At 45.1% G+C, this 16514-nt stretch overlaps 1 protein-coding gene across 2 annotated transcripts in view; it reads right to left on the bottom strand.

Annotated features, from left to right (window-relative positions):
- The window catches only part of CNIH2 (cornichon family AMPA receptor auxiliary protein 2), a 327207-nt gene extending 311375 nt beyond the window's left edge, over positions 1-15832 (bottom strand). For both annotated transcript variants that reach the window (XM_066583892.1, XM_066583893.1), the window contains exon 1: positions 15047-15832. In XM_066583892.1, coding sequence (XP_066439989.1) covers positions 15047-15127 — 81 coding nt within the window. In that variant the 5' untranslated portion in view covers positions 15128-15832. The remainder of the gene's footprint in view (positions 1-15046) is intronic.
- Positions 15833-16514: the final 682 nt, after the last annotated feature.

Genomic DNA, 16514 nt, shown 5'->3' with positions numbered 1-16514 from the left:
GCAGAAATGTCCCCGTTTTGGATGGTGAGAGAGAACGTAGCTTCCATCCGCGGGTGCATAATACGTATTGACTGATCAAAGTTTCGAAGGACCTGGCAGATGTCTGCCAACCAGGGCCACTCTTCTGAAAAGAATTGAGGAGGCTGACTCCCACTGCGCCGCCCATGTTGGAGTTGGTATTCCACTATAGCTCTACGCTGCTCATAGAGCCTAGCCAACATGTGGAGCGTAGAGTTCCACCGTGTGGGCACGTCGCACAGCAGTCGGTGCACTGGCAGATTAAAGCGATGTTGCAGGGTGCGCAGGGTGGCAGCGTCCGTGTGGGACTTGCGGAAATGTGCGCAGAGCCGGCGCACCTTTACGAGCAGGTCTGACAAGCGTGGGTAGCTTTTCAGAAAGCGCTGAACCACCAAATTAAAGACGTGGGCCAGGCATGGCACGTGCGTGAGGCTGCCGAGCTGCAGAGCCGCCACCAGGTTACGGCCGTTGTCACACACGACCATGCCCGGTTGAAGGCTCAGCGGCGCAAGCCAACGGTCCGTCTGCTCTGTCAGACCCTGCAGCAATTCGTGGGCCGTGTGCCTCCTATCTCCTAAGCTGAGTAGTTTCAGCACGGCCTGCTGACGCTTGCCCACCGCTGTGCTGCCACGCCGCGCGACACCGACTGCTGGCGACGTCCTGCTGCTGCTGACACATCTAGATTGCGAGACAGAGGTTCAGGAGGAGGAGGAGGAGGGTGCTTTAGTGGAAGAAGCATACACCGCCGCAGATACCACCACCGAGCTGTGGCCCGCAATTCTGGGGGTGCGTAGGACGTGAGCGGTCCCAGGCTCTGACTCTGTCCCAGCCTCCACTAAATTCACCCAATGTGCCGTCAGGGAGATGTAGTGGCCCTGCCCGCCTGTGCTTGTCCACGTGTCCGTTGTTAAGTGGACCTTGCCACTAACCGCATTGGTGAGGGCGCGTACAATGTTGCAGGAGACGTGGTCGTGCAGGGCTGGGACGGCACATCGGGAAAAGTAGTGGCGACTGGGAACTGAGTAGCACGGGGCCGCCGCCGCCATCATAGCTTTGAAGGACTCCGTTTCCACAACCCTATACGGCAGCATCTCAAGGCTGATAAATTTGGCTATGTGGACGGTTAACGATTGAGCGTGCGGGTGCGTGGTGGCGTACTTGCGATTGCGCTCCAACACTTGCGCTAGCGACGGCTGGACTGTGCGGTGCGAGACATTGCTGGATGGGGCCGAGGACAGCGGAGGTGAGGGTGTGGGTGCAGGCCATGAGACGGTTGTGCCTGTGTCCTGAGAGGGAGGTTGGATCTCAGTGGCAGGTTGGGGCACAGGGGGAGAGGCAGCGGTGCAAACCGGAGGCAGTGAACGGCCTTCGTCCCACCTTGTGGGGTGCTTGGCCATCATATGTCTGCGCATGCTGGTGGTGGTGTGGCTGTTGGTGGTGGCTCCCCGGCTGATCTTGGCGCGACAAAGGTTGCACACCACTGTTCGTCGGTCGTCAGGCGTCTCTGTGAAAAACTGCCAGACCTTAGAGCACCTCGGCCTCTGCAGGATGGCATGGCGCGAGGGTGTGCTTTGGGAAACACTTGGTGGATTATTCGGTCTGGCCCTGCCTCTACCCCTGGCCACCGCACTGCCTCTTGCAACCTGCCCTGCTGATGCCCTTGCCTCCCCCTCTGAAGACCTGTCCTGAGTAGGCGTTGCACACCAGGTGGGGTCAGTTACCTCATCGTCCTGCTGCTCTTCTTCCGAATCCTCTGTGCACTGCTCCCTTGGACTTACTGCCCTTACTACTACCTCACTGCAAGACAACTGTGTCTCATCGTCATCGTCCTCCTCACCCACAGAAAGTTCTTGAGACAGTTGGCGGAAGTCCCCAGCCTCTTCCCCCGGACCCCGGACCCCGGGAACTTTCGAATGGTTGGGCATCAGTGACGATAAACTCCTCTGGTGGGAGAGGAACCACTCCTGCCCAATCTAAGCAGGGGCCTGAGAACAGTTCCTGGGAGTGTTACCGCTCCTGAGCAGGTGTCATTGTAGTGGAGTGAGGAGGCTAGGAGGAAGGAGGAGCAGCAGACAGAGGATTCGGATTTGCAGCAGTGGACGGCGCAGAACTGTGGCTGGACGATAGGTTGCTCGAAGCACTTTCTGCCATCCAGGACAGGACCTGCTCACACTGCTCATTTTCTAATAAAGGTCTCCCGCGTGGACCCATTAACCCAGAAATGTGCCTCTCTCCTAATCGCGCAGCAGTCGGCTGCGACACACCTGGATCAGGAGCTCGGCCTGTGCCCACACCCTCACTTGGGCCTACGCGTCCTCGGCCACGTCCACGTCCTCTAGGCTTACCCCTACCCCTCAGCATGCTGTATTACCAGTGATTTGATTTCCCAGGCTGGAAATAAATTGGCGCAAGCCTGCAGGCCAAATATAATTTCTTTTCCTTTTTAGCAAAGGGAAGACACCACTGCGTATATTCAATGAACAAGAAGTTTAATATCTGTGGTGTGGCCCTCAAAAAGTGTCACACAACTATAGTGTAGCAGAGTTATTAACTCTAGCAGAGCAGGTATTTGCCAGTCAGGAAAGACAATGGCGCAAGCCTGCAGTAAACCGTAGCTGGTTGCGTCTGATTTTTATACGTTGTCCACGCAGCACACACGTACACGGAGACCTTAGGACTGACACAGGCAGGCCAAATATAATTTCTTTTCCTTTTTTGCAAAGGGAAGCACCCACTGCGTATATTCAATGAACAAGAAGTTTAATATCTGTGGTGTGGCCCTCAAAAAGTGTCACACAACTATAGTGTAGCAGAGTTATTAACTCTAGCAGAGCAGGTATTTGCCAGTCAGGAAAGACAATGGCGCAAGCCTGCAGTAAACCGTAGCTGGTTGCGTCTGATTTTTATACGTTGTCCACGCAGCACACACGTACACGGAGACCTTAGGACTGACACAGGCAGGCCAAATATAATTTCTTTTCCTTTTTTGCAAAGGGAAGCACCCACTGCGTATATTCAATGAACAAGAAGTTTAATATCTGTGGTGTGGCCCTCAAAAAGTGTCACACAACTATAGTGTAGCAGAGTTATTAACTCTAGCAGAGCAGGTATTTGCCAGTCAGGAAAGACAATGGCGCAAGCCTGCAGTAAACCGTAGCTGGTTGCGTCTGATTTTTGTACGTTGTCCACGCAGCACACACGTACAGGGAGACCTTAGGACTGACACAGGCAGGCCAAATATAATTTCTTTTCCTTTTTTGCAAAGGGAAGCACCCACTGCGTATATTCAATGAACAAGAAGTTTAATATCTGTGGTGTGGCCCTCAAAAAGTGTCACACAACTATAGTGTAGCAGAGTTATTAACTCTAGCAGAGCAGGTATTTGCCAGTCAGGAAAGACAATGGCGCAAGCCTGCAGTAAACCGTAGCTGGTTGCGTCTGATTTTTGTACGTTGTCCACGCAGCACACACGTACACGGAGACCTTAGGACTGACACAGGCAGGCCAAATATAATTTCTTTTCCTTTTTTGCAAAGGGAAGCACCCACTGCGTATATTCAATGAACAAGAAGTTTAATATCTGTGGTGTGGCCCTCAAAAAGTGTCACACAACTATAGTGTAGCAGAGTTATTAACTCTAGCAGAGCAGGTATTTGCCAGTCAGGAAAGACAATGGCGCAAGCCTGCAGAAAACCGTAGCTGGTTGCGTCTGATTTTTGTACGTTCTCCACGCAGCACACACGTACACGGAGACCTTAGGACTGACACAGGCAGGCCAAATATAATTTATTTTCCTTTTTTGCAAAGGGAAGCACCCACTGCGTATATTCAATGAACAAGAAGTTTAATATCTGTGGTGTGGCCCTCAAAAAGTGTCACACAACTATAGTGTAGCAGAGTTATTAACTCTAGCAGAGCAGGTATTTGCCAGTCAGGAAAGACAATGGCGCAAGCCTGCAGTAAACCGTAGCTGGTTGCGTCTGATTTTTGTACGTTCTCCACGCAGCACACACGTACACGGAGACCTTAGGACTGACACAGGCTGGCCAAATATAATTTTTTGTCCTTTTTAGCAAAGGGAAGGACCCGCTGCGTATATTCAATGAACAATAACTGTGTTGTGGCCCTGCCTACACAATTCTGTCCCTGTAGTATCAATGGAGGGTGCAATGCTCTGCACAGACGATTTTTAGAAAAAAAAAATGCAACACTGCTAACAGCAGCCAGCACAGTACTGCACACGGTTAAATTTGGCCCTAGAAAGGACCGTTGAGGTTCTTGAAGGCTACACTCACTCCTAACACTCTCCCTGCTTATACACCACTTCTGTCCCTAATGCCGGGTGCAATGCTCTGCACTGCCGATTTTGAGAAAAAAACAAAACAAAACACTGCTAGCAGCAGCCTGCACACAGGTAGATGTGGCCCTGAGAAGGACCGTTGGGGTTCTTGAAGCCTACACTGACTCCTAACGCTCTCCCTACAGCAGCACCAGCACGATAGTACTTTCCCTCAGCTAACTCACAAGGCATGTGTGGCGAGCCGCGGGAGGGTCCGACTTTTATACTCGGGTGACATCAGATCTCCCCAGCCACTCACAGCAGGGGGGTGGTATAGGGCTTGAACGTCACAGGGGGAAGTTGTAATGCCTTCCCTGTCTTTCAATTGGCCAGAAAAGCGCGCTAACGTCTCAGAGAGGAAACTGAAAGTAACCGGAACACCGCGTGGTACTCGTTACGAGTAACGAGCATCCCGAACACCCTAATATTCGCACGAATATCAAGCTCGGACGAGTACGTTCGCTCATCTCTACTAGTGGCCTAGGTACACGGTCAGGTTTGCCCTTGTTAGGTTATTTGTGGGTTATTTGTGCATAGGTCGGTCCTTCCCTGGGTAATGGTCTTTATGGACAGTGTTTTTCTTGTAGTGGTTTTCTTTATTGTTTACCACAGTTTGGTGTGCACTTGCGTAGTATTTCAGGTTTAACCCCTTCCTGCTGCAGGGCGTAAGTTTACATCCTGGCAGCCTGGTACTTCCCGCAACAGGGCGTAAACTTACGTCCTGGAGATAGCGCGGGATCACATAAGATCCCGCGCTCTCTCGCAGCGGGAGCCGGCTGTCAGTCACAGCCGGCGTCCCGCTGCAACAGCGGGGGGGCATCGGAGATGCCCCTCCGCTGTTAACCCCTTCCCTGCCGCGATCTAAGTAGATCGCGGCAGGGAAAGAGTTCACAGAGGGAGCGCGGCTCCCTCTGTGTCTCCGGCCGGAACTCGCGATGTCATCGTGAGAGCCCGGCCTGTCCCCATGGCAACAGGACGCCAGACACTGGCATCCTGTATTGCCTGTGCCTATAATCGCTGTACAAGCGATAAGGCATGGCGGAGCAGTAGCTCTGCCATGCCTTATACCAGCGATCATCAGGGCAGTGGTTAAAGTCCCTCAGAGGGACACAAACAGTGTAAAAAAAACAAAGATTAAAAAAAGAATTTAAAAAAATGTAAAAAAAAAGAGTTAAAAAAACCATTTTTTAATGCTTTTTCTCAGATTAGCATAAAAAAAGGTAAAAAAAAAATAAAACCCCACATATTTGGTATTGTCGCATCCGTAACGACGCGTACAATAAGTTGCACATGCTTTTGACTGTGCACGGAAAAAAAACGCAAAAAAAAACGCTAAAAAACTGAGGCAAAATGCTAATTTTTAGCATTTTGCCTCACTAAAAACGCAATAAAAGTGATCAAAAGCCGTATGTACCCCAAAATGGTACCAATAAAATCTACAGCTCGTCTCGCAAAAAATAAGCCCTCATAGAGTGCCGTACATCAAAAAATAAAAAAGTTACAGGACTTTGAATGCAGCAATTTAGAAAAAAAAAAAGATTACCCAGAAAAAGGGTTTTTATTGCAGAAAAGTGGGAAAACCTAAAAAAAATGTAAGAATTTTGGTATCGATGTAACCGTACCGGTCCGCAGAAAAAATGGAATGTCTCATTTATGCTGCATGAGTACCGCTGTAAAAAAAAAAAAAAAAATCTATGGCAGAATTGATGCGTTTTCTCTCCCTGCTATCATTAAAAAAAAAAAAAAAGTTTTACAATATAGTCTATGTACCCAAGAGTGGCACCGATAAAAACTACAGTTCGCCACGCAAAAAACAAGCCCTCATACGGCCGCGTCGACAGAAAAATAAAAAAGTTATGACTTTTGATAAACGGAGAAGAAAATCCGCCAAAAATTGTTGCGTCCTTAAGCCCAAAATAGGCCATGTCATGAAGGGGTTAAGGATCCAGCGAGTCCTGATTGGACATGACACCATCATTTTAAGTGATTCAGATTTTCCCTGTATAAAGTTCAGATGTTCTACTAGGATTTTCCTGACATTTTCTTAGATGCATTTTTCAGCAAAAGCCGTAAAGAACTTACAACACATCAAAGGGATCTGGGCTTTGTCAGAAAGGTGCCAAAAAAATTCTAAGGCCTTACATATATCATGGAACACAGTGAAATGGTCATCAAGAAGCAGATTGAATTTGGCACAACAGTGACATTACCAAGAACTGGATATCCCTTAAAAATGGATAAAAAGACTGCAAAAAACTGGTCAGAGAAGCTGCCAAGAGGCCTTCCACAATATTAAAGGAGCTGCAGAGATTACTGGCAACCATGTGACACCCATCTCCCATATTCTTCATGTCTGGTCTGTGGGGGAGGGGACAAGACGGAAGCCTTTTCTAACAAAGGAAAACATCCAAACCCGGCTATGTTTTGCCAAAACCTACAGCAAGTCAGGGTTGAACTTTTTGGCAATATTTATAAAAGGTATGTTTAGTGCAAAGCCAACACTATGCATCACCAAAAGAACACCATACCCACAGTGAAGCATGGTGGAGGCAGCATTATGCTTTGGGGCTGTTTTTCTGCTGGTGAAACTGGGATTTTAGTCAAGGTGGAGAGAATTATAAACAGTTTCAAATATTAGTCCTTTTCGCACACAAAACCTTCTGTCCATTGCTAAAAAGCTGAAGATAAACAGGAATTCCACCTTCCCGCATGACAACAACCCAACGCATACTCCCAAATCACCAAAAGAATGACTTTCCTGTAGAAGATCAAAGTTTTGGAATGGCCCAGCCAGAGCCCAGACCTGAATTCCATTATAAATCTGTGGATTAACCTGAAGAGTGCTGTACTCGAGAGAAGCCCTCGCAATCTCACAGATTTAGAGTGATTTACAAGGAAAAGTGGGCAATGATTTGCAAGTTAAGACGTATAATGCTGAAAGACACATACCCAAAAAGACTGAATACTGTCATAAATTCAAAGGATACAATAACAAAGTATTAGTTTTAGGGTGTGCATATTTATGCAAACACATTATTTTTATTTATAGTTTTATTTGTAAAGTTTTCTAAAACATTTCAGTTTGTTTTTCAATGAAATTGTACAGATAATGGGTCACATTAAAGGGGTTGTCCCGCACCGAAACGGGTTTTTTTTTTTTTTTTTAACCCCCCCGTTCGGCGCGAGACAACCCCGATGCAGGGGTTAAAAAAACACACCGGGTAGTACTTACCCGAATCCCGGCGGTCCGGCGTCTTCATACTCACCTGCTGAAGATGGCCGCCGGGATCCTGTCTCTCTGTGGACCGCAGGGCTTCTGTGCGGTCCATTGCCGATTCCAGCCTCCTGATTGGCTGGAATCGGCACGTGACGGGGCGGAGCTACACGGAGTCGGCATTCTGCACGAGCGGCCCCATTGAAGACAGCAGAAGACCAGGACTGCGCAAGCGCGGCTAATTTGGCCATCGGAGGCCGAAAATTAGTCGGCACCATGGAGACGAGGACGCCAGCAACGGAGCAGGTAAGTATAAAACTTTTGATAACTTCTGTATGGCTCATAATTAATGCACAATGTACATTACAAAGTGCATTAATATGGCCATACAGAAGTGTATAGACCCACTTGCTGCCGCGGGACAACCCCTTTAAGGCCGCCTGCACACGAGCGGAAATCCCGCCGCGGGATTTCCGCCGCTGAAAGTTTGCATAGGAGTGCATTAAAATACGCACTCCTATGCAGACGGCCGCGGTTTGGCCGCGCGAAATCTCGCGCAGCAAACAAACTGCGGCATGTCCTAATTTTCTGCGGGGCACGCACTCACCCGGCCGCCGGCTCCGGTCTGCGCATGCGCCGGCTGCGCGGCAGCCGGCACATGCAAGAGCCGGGGCCGCCAGGCGCGGGTGAGTACGCGCTCGTCCCTGCAGGCGCTCGGGTCGGATCGCGCGGCGAGAATTCTCGCTGCCGGATCCGACCCGCTCATCTGCAGGCGGTTTCTGTTATGACTCGTTGACCATATTGGAGGATTGGGATCAGGGGTATATGACTGCCTCAGCCGTGGCCCATGTGATTCTCACGCTGGCACATGCTCATTGTCACCTTAGCACAGGACACCGCCTCGGATACTTCTCTGCTGCTACATGCATTGATTGGTTGGCTGGGAGGTGTGTATCTCAGTAGACCAATCCATTTTAGTTTGTACACATTTATTCCGGCTCCTCGTCACAGAGAATGATAGTTATATTTTTGGTCTGAAGGTGTTTCTGGTTAAGGTGGTGGTTCTGGATGCAGTCCTTTGCCTGAGTTCAGATAAGCCTGTCTGGTAATTTACTTTATCTGGTCCAAAAAAAAACGGAAATGTAACTGAACGGAAGCAAACTGAAACCTGTCCGTTTGGGTGAAAAGATGAGACGTTTTATTTCAGTTTCTCTCCTCCAAACAGCGACATATGGAGAGATATGGAAACCTGTCAATTGGGTGAAAAGATGAGATGTTTTATTTCAGTTTCTCTCCTCCAAACAGCGACATATGGAGAGATATGGAAACCCTAAACTGAGCCCCTACGCAGGTGTGAAAGCAGCCTAATTAAACTGTTTGAAAGAAAAAAGTCCATGCCATGATAGAATATAAGGGCTCGTGCAAGCATATGCTCTGCTGGTAGAGAACTGGCAGAGACCACACATTGCTGTGTATGGCACTGTGCATGCCCGCATATCACACATTCATGGACATACGCAGTGTCACTTTTTTTAATGTATTCCCCACTCTGTTCAGAGCGGGGATGCGTATGAAAATGTTGCTCATACGCAATGTATTGCATGTGGACAGTGTATCATACGCAGCCCATACAAATGTATAGGGCTCACTCTGCATGTTACACTGAGAGGGCATGCTGTGATTTATTTCTCTTGAGTATTGATATGCAGTGTCCACACGCCATTGACTCCATTCACTGCGTATGACGCGGCCGTGCTATGCACGCGTGATACGAAGTGAAAACATGGTCGAGAACATAAGGCCTTGCATGCTATCTAAGGTAACTTTGTTTTGCATGTAGAATGCAGCAAAGATGTAACAAACAGTCAATTATTTCAGCTCAACAAGATTTCATTGCCTTTTTGTATATGAAATATCAGCACACACTTGGGTAACTGCGGCTCCTAAACACTGCCTTTCCAAATCTGTAATTTCAAGCTATTTAAACTGGAGATTGCTACAGTGTATTTTTATTTAGGTTCAAGCAATTCTGTGAACTTTCAAAAGGAAGCTATTCTATAGACACCTACGGAGCATTACTTATAGCAGCAGTGCATGGAAATTGGATGGTAGGACTTTCACGTCAGTATATTAGTTACATTGTTAGGCTATATTTGTTCTTCTTTTACAGTATATTTATGTTTAAAACTACAAATGATGATGGATTGACAAATCCTATTAAACTATATGGGAAACAAACTAATTTCAGAATGCATCAGTTTACTTGTCATCATCACATTTTTCCCCCAGGAACCATTATAATTCATTTTTTCAGTCACTGAGGTCAGTGAATGATGACTTAAAGGGCATATTCACACAAATGCATTTGCGCAGTGTATTGCGCATGCAAAACACAGTGAATAGAACCCAATGATTTCAATGGGTTCATTCACATAAGAATATTTTTTCACAGCATTTTCTATTTTTGTGCGTACTGTGCATGAACATAGCAGAAAAATCAATTAACTTAACTGCCCAATGAAATCAATAGGGGCAAGCTTGCGTGTTTTTTTTTTATGCGTGCATACTCGTGAATGCTAGCCTACCTCCCCCAGCCATGGTTTAACTTTAAGCAAAGCACACAGAAAAGTATTCTTAAAGTGACCCTCCAGACTCTCCATCAGTAAAGATCATTTGTCTCTGTATATGTACAGAAATTATCTGATGGCCATCTTTCTCTCACTGGTGGTTTAATAATCTGCTCTTTATAACAATTCTGCCCACATTCTAATATGAAATCTGCTCTCCATGCACTGACTCTCTGGTGATCCTATGACAGACTTATATTACACACAGCAGCCAATGTGAGGAAGAAGAGCTAAAGAGAGAAGGGAGAAATTAGCAGTTTTGAGAGAGAGGGTGGATTTCAGACCACCTTAGACTCCCTGTAGGCACTGTAGCTAAAAGATATTTAGAATTGTTCAAATTCACATGCTCCCACAGGAATTTGAACAGTAATTGTCCCATATGAATGCATGCAGCGACTGAACAATGAGCTGTTCAGTGTAAACAGCAGTGGTTACTTCTGAAGGACTGTCTGTTTACAGTGAATGAAGTTGGGCGGGGAAAGAATGCTACCCAGTTGCTCTGCCTCCAAGCCGGCAATGCTTTAGGCGACACTCGCTCCTGTGTAATAGAACAGGAGCGAGCGTCACTACGATGAGCTATTAATAGCTTGGTAAAAACCCCTTGGATGGGTCGAAACGTCGCTGTTTTTTTAATGGAGGAATAAAGAGTCTATTTTTTATTTCATCTTATGCTGCCTGGACCACATACTTTATTTGGACAATTATTTGGGTCTTGATGCGGACCTCAGTTGGGCTGTGCATTTCTCTCCTTGCCTTAGAACGAGGCTTGCAAGACACCAGGGGGCTTCATTGGTCTCTAGATGCTGCTATGTGTATAACTTTATCTACTTCGATGAGCTATTGGGCATTGTTTGCCCGACAGCTCGTCCCATATAAATGGGGCACGAGCTGATGTCACGGATTATAGGATCTGTGCTACTGGAGATGAGCTAAATAAACAATCTAGCAGCAAGAATTGAGGAAACTAAAAAGCGGGTAATCATCCCCTGTAGGTACTGACCTACTTAAAATTTTTGAGTGCCAATCAGACAATCACTTTGAAGTTTATAAAACCCATTTTAAATACCCTGCTAAGACATGTTTACTATGATTATTATGTGGGAGTCCCTCATTCAGTAGTTTGCCAGAGCAGTAGTAATACATTTTTCGTGTGGTGGTGCTGCAGTGTCTCAGAACAGTGGGGGTTGACCTACGATGCCACAAACCAATTTGGCTTGGAGTTATTCCTGAGGCAGCACCTGGGGTCCCCTGATAGTCACTCTTTAACTCCACCAATCGGGATCTGCTCTTGGCTATAGCAACCCGCAGGCTGTTAATTAGTCTCGGTATTTTGGCAGGTGACGCATACTGGTCAGGATAGTTGTAGCATGGTACCAAAGGAACAGGCAGAGACTTAGCTGATTTACAAAGCTGAGGTCAACTTATGTGGAATTCCTGCATTACAACATAAGAAGCCAAGGGTAGGGGAAGGCAGCAGAAGGATGTAACAAGGTCCAGAAACAAGCCATGTCAGAAAGTACAATTGCATATCAGACAGAACTAATTGCTCAGGTACCCTCTAGTGGCGGAAAGTGTTTTAGATAAACAGAGGCTTGACCGAATTGGTCAGGTACGGCATGCACACAAGGAAACTGACAGTTGAAAAAGTTGCAAATATTTGTGCAAATCCACACTAGCTCAAAAATTAGCAACTTTGTATGCCATAAACTGGTGGGAAAGCTTTTATGAATGTTCCTCTATGCATGACGCACCCTGGGTTCACAGAGGGCAGATTTGTCACGGAAATTCCGTCCGGAATTTCACTGCGGCAGATCCGCCTGTGGCCGTTAATCCTGGGTTACCCAGCCCCGGGATTAGAAGACGGCCAATCCGTTGCTTGCAGATTCCCTGGCCGTAGCATGTAATTTTTTTTCCCCATTGCGGCCGCACTCTCCTCTATGGGAGTGCTGGCCACAACGGAAAAACGTGCGACCAAAACGCTCCAAAACCGGCGGCAGCAAAGTGCCGCAGGTTTTGAAGCAGAGCTTTTCTTGCAGAAATTTTTTGGTTTTTTGCTGCGGCCAAACCCCAAGATTTCCGTCGGGATTCTGCCCTGTGGGAACCCAGCCTAATTCTTTCCTTTACACCTTTTTTCCCTTTTATGATTTATGATGGGTTTGGCTAAAGAATTAAAAACAGTGTGTCTGAATTCAGCCTAAGGACTTAACCAGACGACTATGAAAATCACAGCCACAAAATGTGACAAAATAAAACCATTAATTTCAATGGTTTCTTTTTCACTACCATGATTCTCACATGATGTTACTACACACAAGAAAAAAATAGGACTTGCTCTTTCTTTCTGCTTTTTATTATTCTTGCGCACAACAATGCAGAGTTTGAGCCGTTAAAAAAAAATATACTTTTCACTGGTTCATCCGCAAATGCGCTCCATTGTAGCGAGCATATTTGTGCATGCGCCTATGTGTTTAAGCCCTAAAGAAGGGCTTTCAGATTATAGCTGTAATGATATACTAATTAGGAGTCAAATCAGTAGACGCAAGGACACACATACAAGGTTGATAACTAACAGGTCCTATCTCAAAATCTCTCAATGTATATAGACCCATTGGTACAGGCAATGTGACTGCAGGGTCTGTTCAGTGTGTACTTACCATACTCCTCTGTGCCAAACACAACCAAAAATATTTCATTTCATACATATGCTACATTGGATGAAACATAGGATGTCTCAGGCTATGGCTACAACTTTGGCAGCACACGTATCACACAACTAAAGATTACAGCCCTGCAAATTCGGAAGTGAATGTGGTCACTTTGCTACTTGTCAGTTGTAGCAACCCAACAACTGCAAGAAATCTAGAGAGTTTGAATTTCTTGCAGTCTGTGGGTCATGGTCGCAGCAACTTGTGAGTCGCAATGTAACCGTATTTGCTTCCATTAGTTTGCAGGGCTATACTGCAATCTGGCAGTGTGACCCATGTCATGGCCAAAGTTGTCATGTAGCCCTAGCCTCAATAACTTTTAACATCCCAATGGTATAATGACTATAAAATCTGTGTTTCCTGCCATTATAGCCTTGCTTTTATCACCATGAAGGAATCATTCTTACTAATCTAATATTGTAAAGAAAACATATTTTAAGAACAGCACTTTAGTTGTAACACTCTGCTTGTTCTTATGGTTGTACATAATGCTGTTGTTATTAAGACAATGTATAGATGTACAACAACCAGAACAGAAATCAGCAATTCAGTCACGGAGATGAAATGGAAAAGTATGGAGTAGACAGGAGAACGAAAAAAGAAGTCGAAGACAGTGACAAGTGACAAAAGACAATGAAAGTAGGGGAGGTACTGTTCTGCCAAATGTATAAGGGGGTGATGCACAGGATTTGTACTGTATATAAGACATGCCTATTTCTCTGGGTACCACTTTATAAACATATGCAGTTTCCATGGATACCGGATCAGTCTCCACAGCAACAGAGAGAAGCAGAAACATAAAGGATGAACACATGGGGGAGGGTGGGGGCTTAGAAAATGTGGCACACACAATTATATACATTGTGACACAGTAGCTATATATATATTAATAAAGAAACAAACCCCTACGCATGTGTTTATCAACACACAGATACATATACGCTGTTTCCAAAAATATGCAGAATGAGATGTGCAGAATATCAGAAGTTTATTACTATGCAAGCCTTGCTATCAGACAAATCAATCTAACCATGGGATCAGTTACACAAAAGAAACCATGTAATATCTTTATCACTAAACCACATACAGATTTAGACCAATAGTAAATGGAATAAAAATTTACAAATATAATGTAAGGATTTGCCTTACAGCCACCACAGCATATACAGACACCACAGCATAATATAATGTATGTACAAAAAAGATCAATATCAACTGTTAGCTAAACAGTTTAACATCAATGCAATGGAAATATTATAATCCCAAAGCTCTGACATTCAGAATATATTATTTCATCACATCCACATTTTTTTTCTCTGAATGGTTTTACTCCTATGTGCTATCCACCCTAAGTATATATATGCAGCACTTCTGTGTACATGACTGTGTGCCCATATGTACTAACCTGTTCATGTGATGTCATACTATACATGTGCATGTTCCTGCTAATTCTAGTAGTAGTAGTAACATTTTGTTGGTAACATCTGTACACTCTCAGATAAAGTTCCTAGGTGTCAATTATGCCTGTTACAGGTCTTATACATAGTTAGTAGAGATGGGTGAAGCTTTAAAATTCTCTTCTCCATTGATTCTTATCTGGAACCTAGAAAAATCGATTCAATCATCTGTATCTTTCTACAGCAAAACCGCTCACAGAATGTTACTAGATGGGAAGGACTGGAAATAAGTGACACATGGAAATGACTTGATGGAGCACAAGAACAGCTGTGACTTGGGCAGTGAAGTGTATAGATGCACACCTGAGATCTGCACACATTATATACATATCTGCAAACAAAGAAGAGGACTGGTTCTATATAGAAGAAATGTTCGGCTTTACACATTGCTAACTGGATCGACTCCCCAACTGTACCTTGATCAAGTGTATTGTTCCCACCCTAGATGCCCACACTAAAGGCTCCCATGTTTTCCTTTCCCATTGGCCAGCTTTACTCTTCCTATATTGCTCACTGTCACATACTTTCTCCTAATCCTTATTTGCTCCTGGGTGCTCTTTTTATCGCTATTTCTTTCATTTGATTTCCTGATCATTGCACCCTTATGGTGCAGGTTAGTTTGATCACAGGTCAGTACTGACTCTGAACTAATGCCCCTTAGGTTACATGCCCCCAATAACACTCACGTGCCAGATGATGAAAAAGATGAGAGAAGCACAGAGGACGAGTGTCAGCATGTAACAGAACGCAGCAAAGGTAAACGCCATGGCTGGTGGAGAGACTGCTGAAAGCAAGACTGTTCTGAGATGACACTGGAAAAGACTGCCAAGAGAGTCCACTTCCCCAATATGTCAGCCGAGGCGACTTCAAGAGAATTCCATGAAATAGTCCATACACTGTGGGTACAAGTCCATCTGATCAGCAAGTGGTAAGAGATATCCTTTGAGAGTGGTCTTTAGGAGTGTCCCGATCCGCAGGGGGCAGCACTTGCACTGCTACGGATCCACTTTCAAAAATTTTTATTATTGCAAAAAAAAATACAATAAAAACTGCCAAGGCAACTCCAGCTTAGAAAGTTCCAGATAGAAAATAATAGAGAGGGAGCAAGGTGATAAGGTGACAATTAAAATGATGGCCTAATCCGGAGCTCGTTAAATGGAGCCGCTAATTACAAAGAGATGTCAATGTTGTGGGAAATAGCTTCCCATCTCCGCCATGTATTCTCATTGTGTGGGTGTGTGAGTAAACATCTATGTATCTGTATGTGTTATATAGTTATATTTTCTGTGTCTTTCTATCCTTGTCTTTCTTGCCTGTCACAAAGTCTCTCACCTCTTTGTGTCTTTTCTTTCCGCCTTTCAAGCTGCTTCTCTGTATGTCAGTGGCTCTTTGCAGTCCTTTTTGTGCACCCCTTTCTGAGTGATGAGCAGAGGGACCACCACCTAAAATCTCAGCAGACAGGAGAACATCTTCAGCACACTCTGCTCCTTTGTCAGCACTCTTATTCTTCCTTGCTGCTAATTCTCTCCAATACCTTGGACTCCTTGTCTTCTCTGCTTTGTTTCTCCCTCCCTCTCAAGTTCATTTTCTACCTCCTTCTGTCACACCTCCTCCCTTGCCTCCAATTCCCCCTTTCTCTTTCATCAAATTCAAATTCTCTTTTTCAGTGCTATCTATCTATCTATCTATCTATCTATCTATCTATCTATCTATCTATCTATCTATCTATCTATCTATCTATCTATCTTACATACATACATACATACATTATTCTACTTTTATAGTGTATTACTCTTGATCATTTTTTTCTTAATGACATATCCTTCAGTTTTAAGCTTTTTAACAAAACTCCATTGTGTTCTGATGTTTTTTTTAAGTAAACCCTTTACAGTTTGGGAATGACATTAATATGTTATTGCTCACATTTGGTATCAGAGTCTATTCCAGTCTGAAGTGTTACAGAATCTGCCTCTGTGTGGTGTTATCACAGTTTCCAGGTAATTAGTAAGTGCAAGGCAAATAGAATGATTGTGACATCTAGTGGTTAAGATTGGACATTACATGTGTCATGTAATAAAGTGATTGACAAAACAAGAACTTCTGAGTGATATCCTCCCACATGGTATTACGCGCAGATGGGAAAGATCTTTACTT

The sequence above is a fragment of the Eleutherodactylus coqui genome, chromosome 11, assembly GCF_035609145.1.
Source record: "Eleutherodactylus coqui strain aEleCoq1 chromosome 11, aEleCoq1.hap1, whole genome shotgun sequence".
NCBI classification, from domain to species: domain Eukaryota; kingdom Metazoa; phylum Chordata; class Amphibia; order Anura; family Eleutherodactylidae; genus Eleutherodactylus; species Eleutherodactylus coqui.
The sequence above is the reverse complement of the archived record's forward strand: the minus strand, read 5'-3'. Positions and strand labels throughout refer to the sequence as shown.